The sequence below is a fragment of the Zychaea mexicana genome, assembly GCF_025766255.1.
Source record: "Zychaea mexicana strain RSA 1403 chromosome Unknown BDB00scaffold_31, whole genome shotgun sequence".
Taxonomy (NCBI): Eukaryota; Fungi; Mucoromycota; class Mucoromycetes; order Mucorales; family Lichtheimiaceae; genus Zychaea; species Zychaea mexicana.
This window is the reverse complement of record NW_026516694.1, coordinates 1,971-20,626: the sequence shown is the minus strand read 5'-3', so window position 1 is coordinate 20,626 and position 18,656 is coordinate 1,971. Positions and strand designations below refer to the sequence as shown.

Below are 18,656 nucleotides of genomic sequence, written 5' to 3'. Positions count from 1 at the left end.
GTCCGAGAAACTACCAGCTAAGTTAAATGTTCGATATCTTTGATGATCTTAGAAATACTGGAGGTTGGATTAGTTACTAAAGTCAAAACGAAGTACAAGAGTTGTGAAGCAAAGTTGATGACTTAGGATGTTTCTGGAGTTTGGTGGAGGTACCATGTGTATGTGTAGAAGTATATGGAGTTATGGACAGCGGTTAGGAACAGTTGGCAGACGTTCGCAGTAAGTGCAAGCAAAAGAGATAGTTCGTTTAAAGCGAGAGTTATGAAAAAAGGCTACGGGAGGGTTTGCTTTGACAGAGCATAGGAGATGAATTATGTTTTGTATGATACCCATAACGCTTGAGAAGATGCATCTGCATGTGTTTTGTGGTGTTATTATGTTCTCGACCTTACTTTAGCGAGCTGATTTCAGTACTGCAAAATAATAATTAATTACTCATTGTAAAGTATACTGTCCGTCATCAGCGTGGTATACAGTCTCTACAGTGAACTCTTTGTGACAAATACGAAAAATTACATTGATTTATAGTTCGATTAATAAAAGTTAAAGAGTGAAAACTCGGAGGCTATAGTATAGTTTTTGTAGTTGCGGATGAGAGAAGAAGATGTCGTCGGTAAAAGGGAGTGGTAATCTGCTTTCGTCATCTAAAATATATTTTGAGTTTAATACATGATGTTCGATAGCTTTTATCTAAAGTAAACAAAGATAAAGAAGTATATTACTCACTGTTCCTAGTTTCCAGGTGCTATACGTTGTTGGGTCGAATAGCAGCTCCATTCGCTGAGAAGCCTTGAGCAATTTGAAAAGGCGCTCTGCGCCTAGCTGTGTCTTTTTTAGCGTTCTCAGCAGATCCCTGGAAATGGGGGTTTTCAGGTTAGGTAAGGCACCTATGTGTACTTTTTGTGATTAGCTATATGTTAATAAAACAACTGATATAATTTTTCTAGACGAGCAGTACCTGTGATAAAATGGTCGAGCCTGTGGCTGCTTTGTGTCATGTGGTATACATGAACACCCACAAAGTAGCAATGTTGACTACAATTTTAACTGCCATGTCTTTGGATCGTTTTGCCGACTTATCGAAGGCATAGTGGTAGACCCAAGGCTCAATCGTAAACGTTACACTACCGTATATCTCTTGTTTCGTCGGTAGTTTTAGGTTTGGAACAAGCTCTAGGATTCGGGTGGTAAGTTCATCCTCAGGAGCAGGCATCATCGCAAACTTGAATTTTCCGCCCACAAAAAACAGAGTATGAGAAAATGTGAGCTGGTTCCTGAGAAAAAGCATAAGATACGGGTATGGAAAAAGTTACATCGTCACCGTCTGCTCGTCGGACAAGCCACTTGCTAAACTTATTACGTTCCATGGTGACAATAGCAGGGCATTCAGTTGAGTAATCAGTAACACTCCCCATGCGTGTCTCACCCAGAACGGGAACGGCGGATGCAATCAACCCGGACTCAGTGGTAGTTTCGTTGGACATATTACAAAGGAGCTACACTATTATAAGCACAATTGCACTTTCGCATCAGGTGTCACACGTTTTTATAAAGCCAGTTTTATATCCAGCATGATCAATAACTGTTATTTTCACTTGTGCGGACATTTCCTCATCCATGCTCATTTTGGTGTTGTTGTGGTGCAATCTCATCGACCCATATCAGAATTATAAACCAATGATAACGTTCCTTTTGATCAGAAGAAGATGGTTACCGGCTTCGATTTTACTTATATATCTGATAAAGTTGAGTTACTGTCGCTCAACTTTACAGGACTTCCACTGGTGTACAGACATGTGTCGAACACGTTCTAGCAGAGAAAAGTGAAATGACGGTGATCAAAACGCTTTTTGGATGGATGAGCAAAATATTTCAACAAACAAGTGTTGATGACAAGCTCAGAAAATAATAAATGATGGCAAGGGGAAAGGGAAGGCAGAAGGAACATGGGAAAATGGCGGTGTTTGGTAAAGCCCCTTTTTCTTTTTCCCAAGGGGGCTTCATCTGCATTTCTTTCAGTCTTTCACTTGAGTGAAATACATCTCTTCTGTCACCTACGTACTTGGTCTTTGTCCTTCGATTTGTTATGCTGGTCTACTTGTCATTTGCTTGGCGGCAATGGAACGATCTTAGGACCAAACTCTGTGTTGCTACGTCGACTTTGTCTCGAGTCATTTTCTTTCTCTTGCTCGGCCCTCGTCAGGTACATCATAATCATCAAGAAACGGTATAGTTCGAAATGCCATTGAATAGAACTGAGAAGCGTCCAAATAGTACTTGACATCAGACACTTGACAAAAAAAAAACAGAACTGAAGGAAAAGAAAGCAACAAAGTAATGATGAGACGTGGTGCCATGCACTTATCGTTAATGATTTGTATATGTCTTTTCTTGATGATTATGATGCACTGATTGTTGCTGCTTAAAGCACACGCTGTGGCTCCTGAAATCTTTGAGTTTGAAACTTTCAGGATAATCTTTGATAAAACGGGGTGACGTGAGGGTTTTTTTCCGAAAGTGCAGTACACCACAAAGAAAAGCTTTATAAAAGATAGCTTCTCCATCTCTTTCGCTCTTTCACTGCTTTCTTCTCACCCACACTTGCACCAGCTTTCTCTCTCTCTCTCATAAACATGTCCACCACAACCAACAACATCGACGTCTCCGGTGCTTACTTCTCGACCTGGCCTTCTCCCGTGCCCCGCCCAGGAAAACTTACCTAGGAGGAACGTCAGCGCGAGGCCTGGCGCCAGTACAAAGCCATGGCGAAGGAGCTTGCAGAAGGCGCCGAGGAAGCCCAGGCCAAGAGGGCTTATTTTGAGCGGGTCAAGGCCAAGAAGGCACACACATGGACCGGCGTCCACCAACCCCGCCCGAAGCCCGGTCAAGCCTTCCACCACTGCCGCAAGCACCAATATGGGTGGAACAAGTCGCGCCCCATCGACTGCCGGTTTGCAACTCTGGACGAGAGTACAGGCGCCATCCGTTTTGACAGCAATGCAGCGATGGCAGAGCGCGACCGCGTCCACGACGCATATGTGCAGCTTAGTGCTGCATATGCCTGGGATAAGGACGGCGTTTCCTGGCCGGACGTTTATAAGAATGAGTTTTCCTTTGCTCGATATGAGTAATAAAAAAATTTAAAAAAAAATACTACTAGTATCTGTTCATTGTGTATATATGTTTATTTGTATTGGTGGGAGGTGGGGTGTTATTCTTGGGTATTCTGTATGAAAAAAAGGCTGGGTGGGATGCTTGAATAGAAAGCAGGTGGTTGTGTGTAAAAAGGTCATGATGGGCGAGGTAAAGGCAGTAGACAGTCAATTTCGTGGTGGCTCATATAAAAAGATGCTTTCGCCTTTCTCTTTTACTCAAAAAATTACCCAGGTCTACTTTATAACTCTTTTTGATACTTGACACAACACTATCCGACAACGTCGCTTAGCACTTTTTGAAGAAGAGGCAATCCGTTTAGGGTATACCCAAGAAAATAGAAACACCACACAATGTAGCTACTCCGCTAGATCATAACTATGTGCCTATGCTACGTATCTGTCTAATAAACCTATGTCGGACACGATTAAGCAGGGAAAGAAGCAAAATGACAGTGACAAACCCTTTTTGGATGAGTGACGAAAAGGAAACCGCGGTTACGAAAAGGGAACAGTGGTAACGAAAAGGGAATGGTTGGGAAAATGGCAAGCAGTGAACCAAAAGGGAGCAATGACAAGCGGAGTGACGCTTGAAAACGAAAAGGGCAAGAACCGAGCATAGCACAAGAAGTGAAGAAATAAGAACTAGTCGAGTGGAGTGACGCCTGAAAACGAAAAGCGAAGGGTGCAGCACAAGAAGTGACTGATTAAGCAGGGTAACGCATGAAAACGAAAAGAAAGGGCGCAGCACAAGCAGTAAGGAAAGATAGCATGAGAATATGACAAGAGCTAAACGAAAAGGAGTAAAGCCGCGGTTGTCAAGGCCACTACTGCTTATTGGGAAGCACTTCTTCCGATGGTTCATTGCTCTGTTGGTTCAGAGTCCCAGGAGGTTATAAATACCTAAAGCAAGGGGCGCCACTGTTGTTTTTCCAAAGTTCTTTTGCTGCTCACTATCACTCAACATTGCTTCATCTTTCGACGTCCTTCATCACCATCTCCTCACGCTTGCTCAATCTCGCTTCCCCGCCACTCGAACATTACGCGTCTTTGTCATCTTCACTTGCTACGCCTGCTCTGTCCTTGCCGTCAACAAAACAATGTTTTTACCTGTCACTACCGTCAATCGTGCTGGCTGCCATCTGTGGTGACGCTATCCTGCTCTTGTATATGGAATCAGCAATGCCGGCGCCCATGTTGCTCTGTCACCTGCAATACATACTCTGGTTTTTTGGCTGTCGTATACGTTGACTTGCTCCATCTCGCATTTCTCTCACTATCCAAGAGCGCGGACGTGTATATTCTACTCGTTGTACAGCCGAATTCCTTTCCTTGGGTGTCTTAAACTCTGCCGAACGTATTGTGGCTCTACTTGGCGTCTTTGTTTCCAAGGCTCCTTTGCTGGACGGTCTTGTTTCTTGGTTTTCCTGTGCTTACCAACGATGCTGTGCATAGATGCTGCTCTGCCGCTCCAAACGGATGACCTGTTCTCATAGCGTTCCTGTGTATGCTTAAGCTGTGTATGCCTTCATACGCCGTTTTGAAATTATCAAGATCACGGCTGAGACTCTGTTGGTTGCCTTTGCTCTCCATGGATGGGCTTTGCTTTTTTCTGACACATGCGTTTCCGTAGTGAGCTCTTGCTGTGCTTGCCAAAGTTATGATCCACATGGTAAGTTTTTCTATTTTAAAATCTCCCTTTTTATTAGCTGGTTAGAACTTGTGGATTATTTTATTAAAATCCAGAATGTTTAACAGGATGAATGAGTGCATGTAAACGTGCGATCGTTGATGGCAGCCATTGTGGGTATTGGCGACGGTGGCAGAGGAATTTGGATGGGCAGGTTATTCTGTTTGTTTATGGAACAGATACAAGACCGTTGACCGTGTAGCCATATCAAGATGCTGTTGGTGTGATTAGGTACTTTACGTTTTGGTATATGTGTATTGCTGGATCAACTTGAGCTATTTTCTAATTCGAGGCTGTGGTTTATAATGTAGATACTACGTCTTTGTATCATTGTTACGTGTGAGGATCCAGGTAAGTGGTCAAAAGAGTGATTGCTGGGCAGGATATGCTGTGCTTAGTTTAATTGTGGTGGGCATGCTGGTGGTGGATGAGTGGTGTGGGTATATGATTCAGAGTACCGGTCTTTGTTTGCTGAAGGCAACAGTGTTGGACTAGAAGGATGGAATTCTTAAATAAAGACGATCAATTTTAAAAAAGAAAAAATACTGTTTGAGTGGGTTAGAAGATGTGCTGTGAAAGGCAGTTCTTTTGTCGGATTACTGATACGACGGATTGTGTGAGAGCACTAGTAAAAGAAATAAAAACAGAAGGCTCTCTATTTTATAACTTGGCTTGATTACCAACGTACATATGGATAACCGAACAACGATGACATCCGAATATGACAAAGACTATACTGAACCATGATGATCGTGCTGTCTTTGAGTGACTGTGCTGCTGAAAAAGAACAGCACAGCTCTGAATATCACGAACGCTCCCAGCCATCCATCGTATTAGCACCTCTGACAACTCAGCATACACTTTTACTGATATCACTGACACCGTGTGCTTCTCACGAATGTTTGCATACAACGATTTCTCTGGATGACGATTAGCAGATCATCTCGCCTGCAACGTTATAATATATATAGAGTGTTGGCCACGCGTTTTTATCATATCAAAGTAACAAAACTAAGGCGGCAGTTGTACCCACAGCACTCGAACACTATAAAAACTCTGACGAACGAATATACAACACACGTTTTACACAATTCCTCAGTGGTCATTCCAATCACTGTCAAAACCGGCGTTTTCTGATATCAGCAACGCCATTGCACGTACAGAGGAACTCGTAAGTATATATTCTATGCCAGCCGGTATTTTTTGGGCAGATCTATTTGCACCCCCCCTCGTGCATCCCCCCAGTCACTGCCCGGCCCGGATTTTTAATTTGCACCACCCCTCCTACCGGAACACCTTTATTATGCAGAGAAGGAGTTATGAAAAAATCATTGCTATTTTTGACGAGTCTTTTTCATTCATGAAGCCCGTACTATTAATCATTCCAAGCAACGACAGGAACATTCAAGGCACTCATCCAGTGATTCCTTTTAAAAAAACAGCTCTAAAATAGGCCGTGTGTGGGCGGGTAGGTAATTTTTATGCAACGAGACTAATAGTCTTGGCAACGATTTCAACTAGAAAGAACAAAAGGAAACTTGTTTTGCTTTCTTTTGCTTTTAATGCTATAGGTGACAAGACTGGAACAAATCTACAGGCATTCAATGCTTTCATCGGGGCTGACAAAGAGATTATCGGATTTTACAATGTAAAGATGGTAAATTACAAAAGAAACCTGATTTTCTGTTTATTTCTTCATGCACTTTGGCTTCTTTGTCGGTACTAAGGCGGTTCCCTTACAGACAAATCAGCATTGTGCTGGACGAAAAATGAATATGACTAGAGTGGTGTGATTTGAAGGCGATTGGCCGTTGTGTGGGTGGGCTTTATATGTTCGCTGGTGCAGTGGACTATGTGTTAAGGAGAGGAGTATATCTTTTATGTGGTCGTCCTTTCTCATTTTTCCTTCTAAAAGTCATCTTAAAAACGACGAAGCAAATATCGATGATGAAATTGATGACTGCAACTGGTATTAAATGTCATTACACTCGAAACATTGTGTACACATTAAATACTTTTGACGAACTATGCGAGTGTATCTCTGTTTTCCCTTGGCTATTACCTAGATGGCAAGTAGGGATCCGTATCAGAACCGTAGAACCGGAACCGAACCGAACCGAAACCGAGAAAATATGGTTCGGTTCCTACTAAGAACCGAACCGGAACCGAACCGGTTTTGTATACGTAGAACCGAAGAACCGAGAGGCAGAAGGTTGCATTTAGCGATTTTGGTAATTAGAATAAAGTAGGCTATAATGGAAGTAACGAACAATGTTATCCCGTAAAGTCCAAGAAGTAGTGTATTTGCAAGCCATACTTTATTTAAAAACTTAACAAAACCTGCAAAAGCAGAAGGGAGGGAAAAATAGTAAAGAAGAGAAGAGACTTCTGATGGCAGCTTGCTTTCTCCGCCCATGACGCGCATTATTACTTGTTCCTCTACTTTGCTACCCACAATGCATTTTTCTCCATGACGTACTACTTTACTAGATTTATCATGGCTTCTCGATCAGTTTCATCAAGTTTGTGCATTCCGTTTGAGATTGCGCATTCTGGGGCTCATAACAGAATTATCTTACCCATTCACCCTTTGCCTTTTATGAGACACTATACACACGTAGAGACACAGCAGCTGTATGTACTGCCGGTTGTGGTTCAATTCCTCCAATGTTACGATAACATATTGTACTAGTAATACTAAGTCGCTCTAAGTAAGTACTATAAGCTCCACTTTTTTTTGTAAAAACTGTGCTTCAATCTTTTAACCATGCAATGACCCATATCGTATAAGAATGTTTACATTCTGTTTCTCTTATTCATTTTGAGATCGCTGTTCAATGTACAATAATAAACTTTTCTTTTTTACTGCAGTATTCAAGTATACCGCGACATTTGAACACACACATCAGCTTTCATTTAAAAATACCGAATCTTGCCTTTTTTATATACATGATGGGTTCGGTTCTTCGGTTCGATCCTTCGGTTCTACGGTTCTCGTCGGTTCTAGTCGGTTCGGTTCTTGCTTTAGACGGTTCGGTTCGGTTCCCTTCAAGAACCGAACCGAACCGTGCGGATCCCTACTCCTAACTACCAGCCTGTTGCTATGGTTAATCTCGATGACAACTACAAAGACGGTTAGTTTCTCTTGTAGGCAGCTGCGTATCTAATACAGCGTCAATTTTTACGTGTCTGGATACGTTATTAACATATAAAGGCGTGATCCGACGATCCTATTTAGCCATTGTCCCAGTACTACGCGATCTAGCGACGCGTGAACAAATTGATCTCCAAGAGATCATTGACGAGTTAGAAGATCTTATTGTAGACACATACTCCGAGTCGCAATCGCAATATAAAAGTGACTGGACGAACAACGTGCTACTTTGCGCAAAATCATTGAATATAACCTTGGTGAGTAAGAAGAAAAGGTAAAGAAACTAGTAGGTTAGATTCTCTAACAACATCTTCGTGACAATTCTTTTGAAGTCCTCGAAAAAAATCAATTGGAAAACGATACAAACACGTATCGATCGCAAGCTGGCATTTAAAACATCCGAAACTTCAGCCAGCACAACAACCAGTTTCAAAAAAACTGCGTCGTCCTCGCAGCATCACAGAATCCTCTTGTCGGATAGTGACAAAAAGAAGGTTGAGAATATGCTGGTTGATTTGGACAAAAGAGAATACTGGGTTTTGGAGGCCACAAAAGCTAGGGCGAAAGAAACGGGTGAACAGCCAAATTCTGTAGAACAAAAGATCCATGGTTTTGCTGTCAAGTGCCACTTCTACCAGTAAGTATATATCGCTTAAGATATGTGGAAGGAAAGGCCTACATAATTACGTCTAATATATTATGTATGTAGCCCCTGCCAATCGCTGATTATCGATCTTGTGGATAAACATTGGGAGGACGTTTTCAGCAAAGAAGAACTTGATGAGATGCGATCCTATTCTTCGGGAAATCCCTCAAGAATTGGCATTACAATTGAGCGAACTCGGGAAGATGGTAATATGATGTCATTGGAGGCTGGAAACATTTTTATTTCTTGTTAATACAGAACCAACTGTGTATATGTATAGACAAGTGCAGTCGACGCATACAACTTTGCGAGAAAACTCGACTACAACATCGTTACTGAACCGCTGCTAGCATGGTTGGCGCTGAGTGTGATGAATACAGCAAAGTATTTTATTGATTCAACATCAGAAACGACAAGCTCGCTTTTAGAAAGCGATAAGCTATACTACTTGTGGGGCTTTGTCAACACAGTTTTCGACCACACTGAAGTAAAGGCACTCGGGTAAGTTGCTGTGTCGATATTAGGCAATACTTAAAAAACATTTAGTCCAACATCTTAATTTTCAAAAAGCAAAGAGATTTCTAGCGAGGCCAACGCAACGGCTAGAAACACCAAGCGAAAACTATCCGCAATTGAGCCCATAACGAACAAAAAGATGGGCAGCCGTACAGACATCATATACAAGATTAGCAACATCGAGCTCGGCTGCTTGGAAATCGGAGGAAAGGTCGACGCAACGAAAGAATATAAGGATAGCATGATCAAGATGCCACCAGTGCTCAAAGACATGATCATTGCGGTAGCTGAACGAAAACGAGCGAGTTTGCGCAAGATTCACGTCCTCGGCTATAATATCAACGGTAAGTTTATATACTTAATGAATGATAAGAAGACGTTACGGCATTTACGTCTAATACCGGGCAGGGTTAGCTGTTCTTAGCCATGGCCATTCAAACCCACATGTATTTAAGGCGTGTACTAAATGCATCTTGCATAACTTAAATCATCAGGTGACTCAATCTCTCTGCTCGATGTCGACGCCCCCAGAGGCTTTGTTACACGCATACGTCGTATCAAAGACGTGCCCTTCCCATCTAGCAGCAGCGATTACGCCACAACGATTGTCCCGCTCTTACAACTTGCGATTATCGGCAAGTGTATCATCGATGATACATGGAAGCAGTTCTGTCAAACAGAAGCAAGCTTGGCCGATTTTGTAAGTCAAGTCTCCCCACTGCCACCATGTTTCATACCAGAAGCACTATCCACATCAAACAAGGCAGCATCGTCAACCCCATCCACATCGCCAACTTCTGTCGATTCTGAATCAACTAGTAAAAAACGAAGATGAGCCAAGCCTGAGCCTGATGAACACCAATAAGTAATTGTAACATATTGATACCCCGAGAACTATCCCTCCAATAAAATCTGAATACAAGAAAGAGCTGCATAACAAACATCAAGCACATCACATCACACAACAACAAGAGCTCTACTACAGCAACCTCGCAATTACTACAACATTTTGGCACTTTCCATAAAGCCAAGGACACAGCGATCCAATAACTACGCAGCAACAACTCTACAAACTTCTGGCACCTTCCAAATTGCCAAGGAATAGCTAATAGTAGCATTATTCCTAGACTTTCCAATTGATTCCACATCCATAACCATTGGATGCGAGTACTTTCCACAACCTTCGAGCATCATCTTTGATGTTCAATTATTATAGATGTATTGAATTATTTTGAAAGATATAAATACCCCCTCATTTTATTTGAATAAAGACATTGAATTTCTACCTCCCACTTTTGACTTAACTTTTCAAGTGTTGTTTTCAATCACTCAAGACCTAAACACGGCTTGTTTTATCTTACATATTGTTTATTGCTCATAACTGAAGCTAAATAAACTCTTCTATTAAGACCAGACGTAACATTCCTGCTCTTATTTCTCATTTACTTGGACAGACGTAACATTCCTGATCCTTATTCCTCATTCATTTTGGACAGACGTAACATCCCTGATCCTCATTTCTACTCACTGAGCTTAATCAAGACAACAGCTCCCTACTATTTACAACCTTGGACATAACCCATACACATTTTTACCTTACTTTACACTCATATCACTTCACAACCCGTCTGTAATAAACGATATTATTACTGGTGCTCACTACAAAACATACACTTAAACCGTTACGCAACTACCTGGAATACCCCAAATTCACCGTAACAATATAACGTTTCAGCCATCATCACAAATTGCCGCATCGTTATACCTCCTGAGCTGTTTACTTCATTTTATATCCTCTACATTGACGACTTATTCTGTACATCGACAATCATTTATACATACAAAAATTTGGCTTTATTATATTTCAAGGTAAAACCCGTTACTCTGACAAGTACCCGCAGAAGATGGAGTAACCACCGGGGGTTGGGAGAGGGTATGTAGGCTTTTATTATAATTCAGTATGACTTGGGATATACGCCGTGCATCAGATGTATGATAATTCCGTTGAATATAGTTAAAGAATATTACGAACATCTCGACAAGAGGCTCGAGCATTTAACATTGTATGTAGATGGTGAAACTGTTTTTCAATAACTTTAGCGAATAAATGTGAAAAGGCAATGATACACTACTATCTCAGAAATTATAGACTAATAGGCTGTTTAACGGCCCTAGTAATGTTCCTGGGGAGGAACTATTAAAAAAAGACATAGGACTTGATAAGCTATTTGGGAGCAGCATAAATAAAATACATTTATTGTTGAGTGGTATCGATGACGGTAAAAGTATATAGTGGTGTAGATAACAAGGTATAAATATAATTTGAAATGTATATAGTTCCAAGGGTGGGTAGCTTAGTCTTTAGGATACCTGTAATACTTGTTTTTTACGGCGCGCTCGTTTCGTGGGTATTTGTAATTAACTGTAAACAGTGGTTGTGATGATGTAGACAATGGTGATGGCGCCAGAGCAATCCTTCTAGCACTATTGCGACTAAAATTTAATGGTGATGCACCGAGAGAGTTTGGTGTTGATGTTGAGGTAGTTGCTGCTACTGATGACGGGTCAGCTACTGCTGTTGATGATGGTAACGAGTTCTGCAGATCTCCTTGTACTATGGAATGGAGGGCAAATGGAGGTGGTGACGGTGTGCTAGCAGGTAATGCCGAATATCCTCTGCTTGGTGACATCAATTCTGCGTTCATCGTTTCACAAATGCCATCGCTGATTGCTTTGCTAGCGCGTGTCAATCGTCTCTCATTCCATCGCTCGTAATGCATTTCTAGATGATCTGGTGTCTTGTAAAATACTGTTACTGCATCTACCGGCTTGGATGTGGATGCGTTCCAAAGCTTTGCCAATCTGGTCCAGTCTGATGCACCAATAGTTCTTTGAGCTGGTCCATGGATGATTTCTTGAAACTTTTCGAATTCCTGCTTCGTGTGAACAGGTTACTTTGTTCCTTGTTTCTGGGCAAGAAAGATATAGCAGCGCTTATTCAAAGGATCGGCCGTAGAGCTAGGCGGTAAGAAGATGTTGATACTAATGTTGAGAGAGTATGGCCGAGGTTTGAGCGTATTCTGTTGGTCGCGATGCTCTTTGTTGTTTCGTCCTTCTGCTGAACACATGTCTATCCCAAGTGTGCGAGCAACGTCAGGTGCACATACTGCAACACCAAATGTCTCGCCGCACTCTTTCAGCTCCAAGCCTTGGACATGGGCACCCGCTTGCTCCTCAATAGCACCACCAGTGCCAAAAATACCAAGCTTCATCCGTAGATATACCAATGATTCATTCAACCATGGATCATAATGTCCCTTGTACTGACGTAAATATCAATTCATAGTGCCGACCTGATATGTAAGGTATCTTAATATCAAAACCAATTGTTTTCAGTGGATATTACCTTTTACCTTTAAGTTATGACGAAGTCGATACTCAGCAAGAAAGCAATCAGCCAAATGTGGTCCGGCACCGCTAGAATCAACAGCACGGATAATGTTTTGATGATCTCCACCCTCTAGAGAGTTAGTTCCACGGGCACACCGATAAAGGGGAAGGTTTGCTTTTTTGTCGTATCCAATTTTATAGTACAGCGGCATATCGGGATGATCAGAAACTTGGCCTTCATATATTGCCTCGAGCATGTTTTGGGCTTGACGGTGGGCGTGGTGGTGGGACGATACGTTTCACTCTTCGCATAACCCAAGATGGATCGTGTTCAGCATGTATTCCCATGTAATGCTTTGGTCGGTAGATATTGCTCCACTTTTTGCCGATTTTCTTGATCCACAGCAAAGATAGCTTTGCGTAGTTGCCGGGAGAATTCTTTTGCGAGAACGTGCCGTTTGGGTATCTTGATTAGCGCCATGAAATGATAGACGTCTTTTAGGATTCTCGAATATACTGGTTGCTGCTGGATACCCTGTGAAATTGAAGTTCGAAGAGCCGGAACATGGTATATTCGATGAGCTTTGTTCATTGGAGTTGTCATTGGTTTCGTGTGATGTTGACTCCTGATCACTGTCGTCTGGTTTACTGTCGATTATATGATGTGCATCGCGCATCTCGTCAGGTATGTTGGCTTGTGATGGGTTATTGCCTTGATGCGGTGGTTGTTCTCTCCATAAACATAGCGACTCATTTTTTTCGAATCGTAGCATGGATATAGGTACTGTCACAGCAAAAGGGAGGTCTCCAACGTCGTGTGCGAGTCAAGAATTGCGCCAGAAAACAAACGTGATTGATCGATTATATGCCATGTTGTCGTCGAATGTTAACTGGTAATTCCTGAAGAGAAGCACATGTGGTTAATGAATCATGTGTTTCTTCCAAAAAATATAACGTAAATCGTAAAGTACCTGCTGCTCATTGTGTAATATCTCGCCATATGCAATTGGAAATGAACATTGAAGACGGGAGTAAATAGTAACGTACGCACCATGCGGAGGAGGATTTGGTACGGTTTTACCCAGTGTACGAAAACACACAAGCTTTGTATATATTTCGTATCTCCTCATACTCGTTACATATAGTATATAGAGCGCCAAAAGTCAGTGCGTCACCCATTGTTGCAGCTTTCTTCAAAAACTTGAATGTGTGGTCTCCATTGAGTATCTCTCCATCAATAGTAACCATCTGCTTGTCCATAATTGGCCGAAGAGAATCCATGATAGCATTGTGTATGAGTCAAAAGTATGGTATAGAAGGAACGTATCCAGCGTATCCTTGGGGATCCTTGAATGTCGAGAACTCAGGGTAGCTTCTGATGCAATTTTCGGTCTCCTTGTAAGTTGGGTTCGTTCGACGATGTATTTGATATAGGGTGTATATGATATGCAGTTAGATATGGCGTTTGAGGTACAGTTCCTGTAGCATGTCTTGAAAGTTTGCAACTCCCATACCGTGCTGCATACATGGTCGTAAAATGTCAAAGAGATCCTTAGAGGCAGCACATCGGTAGCAAATAATGGTGGGAAAATCTGCTGCTAGTTCGTCGGGCAGCTGTTTCATCGTGTGCACCCAGTGAGGCATGACAGGTTTTGCATTCATATCGTCTTGACATAATATAAAAGCATCTTTCAGACACATAGTTCACTGTTAAAGGCTTGCCATCATTGTTGCTGCCAGCAATACATACCTGTTCATGTCCACCACTCGACGTGCATAAGGATCCTTGTAGAAGCCTTTATCTTCAAGTTTGCTTCTTTTAAAAGTATTCTCGTCTGCCTCGATGTAGCACCTCGGATCGCGGCAATACAATCGATCAACCAATAAATGAGGGAACCACAGAAATACACGAGGAAAGTACAATGCCTTGGGATTCAATATACTTTCGTCTCGTAATGCAAAATAAGGCGACTTTGGCTCAATCCAAAAAGTTCCATTCTTGTATTCCCTTGGATAGCCACCATCTTTGGTCTTGATACGATCTTGGATACTTAAGAAATACTGGGCGAGCACTCCGAAACTTTTTTCTTTGTATCCTCTGTCGTCATCATCATTGAGTGTTTGTGCTTCGTCAGGGATGGGATCTTCCTCGTTTTCCACGCCAGTATCATAATTAATATGATTTTCTTCCTCTAATTCGTCGATCAAGTCCTTCAAAGTATAGTAATCGTCATCCATACGAGCCTATATAATTGATACAATAAGTATATGTATGTGGTGGCCCTTCCCGGATACAACCTGTTGGGAGGAAACTTTACAGCTTGGTTGCTCATCGATATCAGGTGGTGAGGCTGTGGCCTCAGTGCTTGGTATGCCGTGTTGTTCTGAAGAAAGGTAGCGCGGAGGAACGTATTGCATCAAGCTCATCTGACCGCGAGCGCGAGCCGAGGAGGATTTGTGCTTTTTATTTTTGCTTCCTAGAAATCTATTGCGACGACGTTGTCCATCTGACCGAGAAGTAGAATCACCCATTATATGTACGTCATGGAGGAGGTGATAGAGTGGGGAAAAAATTACAAGACGAAAGACCCGTTTAAAAGTGCTATCATTGACATGAATAATCAAAACGCCAACTGATATACCCACACACAAGCGCAACACAGGTTACTCTCACAGTTTGTGCCTGCCCAGAGAGCAGTTGCTTAACTTTAATATCATTGGATGAGAGTCTACCTCAGTAGCTTTAACCCCACCAATTTTTCGCCCTCGCAACATGTAGTTTCGTGACTGTGATTGAGCTTTTGCACAAATAGAAAACTGTGCTTGCGACAACACTATTCCCCATATCTCATAATCTTTTTCTTCACAAGATGCTTGCGTCAGAGTGCTGGTTCATCAGATGGCCTTCCTGGGCTTTACTAGGGAGATGTCCCTCTCACGGGTGGACAGTGCGTTGAAGTTCTTACTTTTTTGTCCTTTTAAAGAATGCGTTCATCCGATGGCCTTCCCGGGCTGAGAGACACGAAAAATGGTGCACCGCTGAAATGGTGCACCGAGACTTGTGACAGCGATGTGACAGTGGTTCGAGGCGCACAGAAAAAGTGCACCGACAAAGTGCCAGAAAAGTGCACCCATCATTCCTTTCTCTCCTGCGGTTTCTACCGTTCATATATGCATCCCATACGTTAATTTCTCTTCCAAACTTCATTTTAGCTCTGGCACTGTGTAAACCGAAATTTATGATATTTAGTAATATTTAATATATTCTATTCTGCTGTTTTCATATGACACTTGTGCCAATGTCTATGAAAAATTGTTTCTCGTTTTCGGTCAAGCGTCTTCTATGAAGATACCGCCATGTAGTCTTGTAATCTGCCTTAAGTCCAAGACGATGCCAACCTATCTCATGATAAGGTCTGACGGGAGGCCACTCCATATGTCGTGCTCTGGATGGAATGAGGTCGATTGCGTTGAAGTGATTTGAGCTAAGAAAAAGAGTTATTGGCTGCGGTTGCCGATTGGTTCCCTTTAGGATAATAAAAGGCAAGTACAAAACACTGTTCCAATCCAAGCGATCATCATATACTGCAATCGGCACAGTATATGCATCTGCAGCAATTTGGGCATCTATCATCGCATTGAACCAATAATCCGAACTGCAAGTGTACTTCTGGTATTGTGCTGTTTCTGGTGTGATACCATATTCCATTCGTTTGATCGCATTTTGCATTATGACCTCACGTCCGTTCCATAAAGTATCGCGATAGAAATCATAGTTTGCAAAAAGCTGATCAAGAATTGCTTGTTTGACCTTGATATATTGATCTTGGTCACCATGAAGTTGGAGAGCAAGGGCACGATATCCACACCATCCGTCAGCTTTGATTTGCTTAAATCCAAACGAGCAATCGAGCGGGATCTCTCGATGGACGAAACTATTGTATTGAATTCAGTTATACTGTCAATCGCTCCCAATAATCTATTAAAATTACCATGGTTCTCTTCGAAGACTTTTCCTGTTACTTGGCCATAAGTCCTCAGCTTCATTTTCCGGTTGTTTTCTTTTCTTCTGCTTGTTTTCAGTTTTTGTGTCCATCGTTTTCTCTGTTTTCTTCTCCGTCTTCATCTTTTCTTTGGTCTTGCTCATTGCAATTTTCTCCTTCACTTCTTGCTTCTTCTTTTCATTCTTCATCTCGCCACCCATGATATATTGCATCATTTCGTCTGACCCTGTCTCCAAGTTCTCAGCCATTGTCTCAATTTCTTTCAACGTGAACGGATCAACTTTCATATCCAAAAGGTGCAGGGCGCGATCATCAATCTTATTCAAGATATCTTGCTGTGATACTGCTTTGATATCCTCTTTCGAAAGTCTTTTGGCGAAGGGCATGGTGCTCTTGTTGGAGGTTTTTTCTGCTTGTGATAGTGTCTTGCTTTCAGCTTGGTCGTCATAAAGAAAATGGTCCAGCGGTTGTTGATCGGTGGTATCACCATTAACAAGTTTACCGAAAACATCCGGAGCACGTCCATCATTGTCAAAGTTTTTCTTTGATCGTTTTCGAGTTTGTCGTGGTGCTCTGTTGTATAAAGCAGGCACCGCATTTTGTTCATAGTTTTTCAGTGTCAATTCATATGAGTGGATATAATTCAATGTTTGTGGAAGCGCTAGAGATATAGACAAGTTGTGTACAGTATCTCGGTATAAATCTCTATGGAACGCTTCCACTGCATTTGTGGTACGATAAGGGTGGCTGTGAAGGGCGTCATTCATGCTGGAGCGATGTCGAAAAATCATGCTGCTTATAGATGGTTGTAGCCACCATTTGAGCCATTTGAAAGTATGCTTGAAATTTGTCACCAGTTCCTTACAACTACGGCAAAATTCATCAGCATCTTCAGTTGTCCGAATGATGCAGGTCAGTTTACGAAATCGTTCGCTGGATTCGGGTAGAACGATGCTGTGATTGCTGTTGAGACGTTGAACGGATTGCATCCAGTGCATATAGCACCCTTTTAGGAACCGCATGCCGTCATCCTTTCTGGTGTACTGTGTGTAGGCTTGCAGAAATCCATTCCTTTGTGCCAAAGAGAAATCCATCATCATACCGAGAAAGGAATTGTTGCCTTCAAACTTAACGTTGTACTCTTTGAAGAATGCAAAGAAGTATTGGGCAAAGTAGGTTTGTAAAAGGCCATCCAGGACAGCTTGTAAGATCACTATGTGTTTTTTCAGCTCAGGAACATAGATCACTGTTGAGCAGAGATAGTATCCTTTCTCAAATGCCTTAAAAGTGACATCGGTAACAGCCGGAAAATCTTGAAAGTGAACATATTCTTTAAGAGTCGGTGACCGATACGCCAAAAAGAATGAGCCTGGTAGAGCGTGGGCGTGGAGGAAGTACCCAGGGAACTCATTCATAATCTTGCCCAAGTCGCCGAGAAATTCACCTTTTCTTGGAATATCTCGTTCCTCGTGTACTTTGTTGATTTCATACTCGGCTCTGTCCCTCGTGCCAAGAATTGGGTTGATCTTAATGATCGATTCAACGATTTCCCCAGTTCGCTTGTTGTTGCCATGAATTGCTGCCTTGGGTGTCACCATTGGATCACTTCGAATTCTCTCTGCCAGTGTTTCCTTCTCTACTTTCGATAGATTCTTCGCAGTATATTGTTCGAGGTCATGTGTGCCGATCTGCTTAACAAGGCATTTACTGCCGTCGAAATAGTAGAACGCCTCTGTTTTACAAGTGTCAACGTGCTCTAAATCGCCTCCGCAGCACATACACCCAAGCTGGCATTGTTTATGAATTTGTTCATAATCGCAGCGCGGGCGCAAATGTTTGCCATAGAATTTGCAGGCCTCTCTAGTGCAGAGGACGAAACCATTGCATTTCTTCTTGTAGCGATGGATATTGTGCTTTTGTTTTCAAGGACCATAAACCTTGCACATAGACCATCCAATGTCCAAATTCAGTTTTACGTAGCTGTCAAAAATCGAAAAGTTTTGAGTAAGTTTGATTGAGTGTCGTGAAGGACTAGATGCTTTGTCGAAAATAGTACTTTTCGCTTTTGGAGTCAAAATAGGCGGGAGCCTCCTCTTCATAGGAG

At 42.1% G+C, this 18,656-nt stretch overlaps 5 protein-coding genes across 5 annotated transcripts; 2 read left to right on the top strand and 3 right to left on the bottom strand.

Annotated features, from left to right (window-relative positions):
* Positions 1 to 994: 994 nt before the first annotated feature.
* Positions 995 to 1,484, bottom strand: BDB00DRAFT_871740 (uncharacterized protein; the record flags this gene model as incomplete). Its single annotated transcript, XM_053126861.1, has 2 exons — positions 995 to 1,222; positions 1,314 to 1,484. 2 exons carry the CDS (start codon positions 1,482 to 1,484, stop codon positions 995 to 997), a joined length of 399 nt encoding a protein of 132 aa, XP_052980243.1.
* Positions 1,485 to 2,633: 1,149 nt separating this feature from the next.
* On the top strand, positions 2,634 to 3,151 carry BDB00DRAFT_820204 (uncharacterized protein; the record flags this gene model as incomplete). The annotated part of the gene is made up of 2 exons (XM_053123287.1): positions 2,634 to 2,696; positions 2,724 to 3,151. 2 exons carry the CDS (start codon positions 2,634 to 2,636, stop codon positions 3,129 to 3,131), a joined length of 471 nt encoding a protein of 156 aa, XP_052980242.1. The 3' UTR covers positions 3,132 to 3,151.
* Positions 3,152 to 3,275: 124 nt separating this feature from the next.
* On the bottom strand, positions 3,276 to 4,065 carry BDB00DRAFT_820201 (uncharacterized protein). Its single transcript, XM_053123286.1, has 2 exons — positions 3,586 to 4,065; positions 3,276 to 3,508 (listed from the first exon to the last, which is right to left on the bottom strand). Exons 1-2 carry the CDS (start codon positions 4,015 to 4,017, stop codon positions 3,425 to 3,427), a joined length of 516 nt encoding a protein of 171 aa, XP_052980241.1. The 5' UTR covers positions 4,018 to 4,065; the 3' UTR covers positions 3,276 to 3,424.
* A 2,851-nt stretch (positions 4,066 to 6,916) lies between these two features.
* On the bottom strand, positions 6,917 to 7,259 carry BDB00DRAFT_820187 (uncharacterized protein; the record flags this gene model as incomplete). The annotated part of the gene is made up of 2 exons (XM_053123285.1): positions 6,917 to 6,935; positions 6,998 to 7,259. Coding segments are annotated over 2 exons (281 nt in total), but the record flags the coding sequence as incomplete, so codon positions are not given.
* A 573-nt stretch (positions 7,260 to 7,832) lies between these two features.
* Positions 7,833 to 10,117, top strand: BDB00DRAFT_820178 (uncharacterized protein). Its single transcript, XM_053123284.1, has 7 exons — positions 7,833 to 7,976; positions 8,081 to 8,253; positions 8,329 to 8,633; positions 8,706 to 8,789; positions 8,922 to 9,143; positions 9,213 to 9,502; positions 9,573 to 10,117. Exons 1-7 carry the CDS (start codon positions 7,946 to 7,948, stop codon positions 9,860 to 9,862), a joined length of 1,395 nt encoding a protein of 464 aa, XP_052980239.1. The 5' UTR covers positions 7,833 to 7,945; the 3' UTR covers positions 9,863 to 10,117.
* Positions 10,118 to 18,656: the final 8,539 nt, after the last annotated feature.

Coding starts and splice junctions, on each gene's coding strand:
- BDB00DRAFT_820201 (XM_053123286.1), bottom strand. CDS start 4,017: ATGAACCATCGGAAGAAGTGCTTCCCAATAAGCAGTAGTGGCCTTGAC. Junction 3,509..3,585: donor TCATTTTGCTTCTTTCCCTG/CTTAATCGTGTC, acceptor CGGAGTAGCTAC/ATTGTGTGGTGTTTCTATTT.
- BDB00DRAFT_820178 (XM_053123284.1), top strand. CDS start 7,946: ATGGTTAATCTCGATGACAACTACAAAGACG. Junction 7,977..8,080: donor CGATGACAACTACAAAGACG/GTTAGTTTCTCT, acceptor GATCCTATTTAG/CCATTGTCCCAGTACTACGC. Junction 9,144..9,212: donor ACTGAAGTAAAGGCACTCGG/GTAAGTTGCTGT, acceptor ATTTTCAAAAAG/CAAAGAGATTTCTAGCGAGG.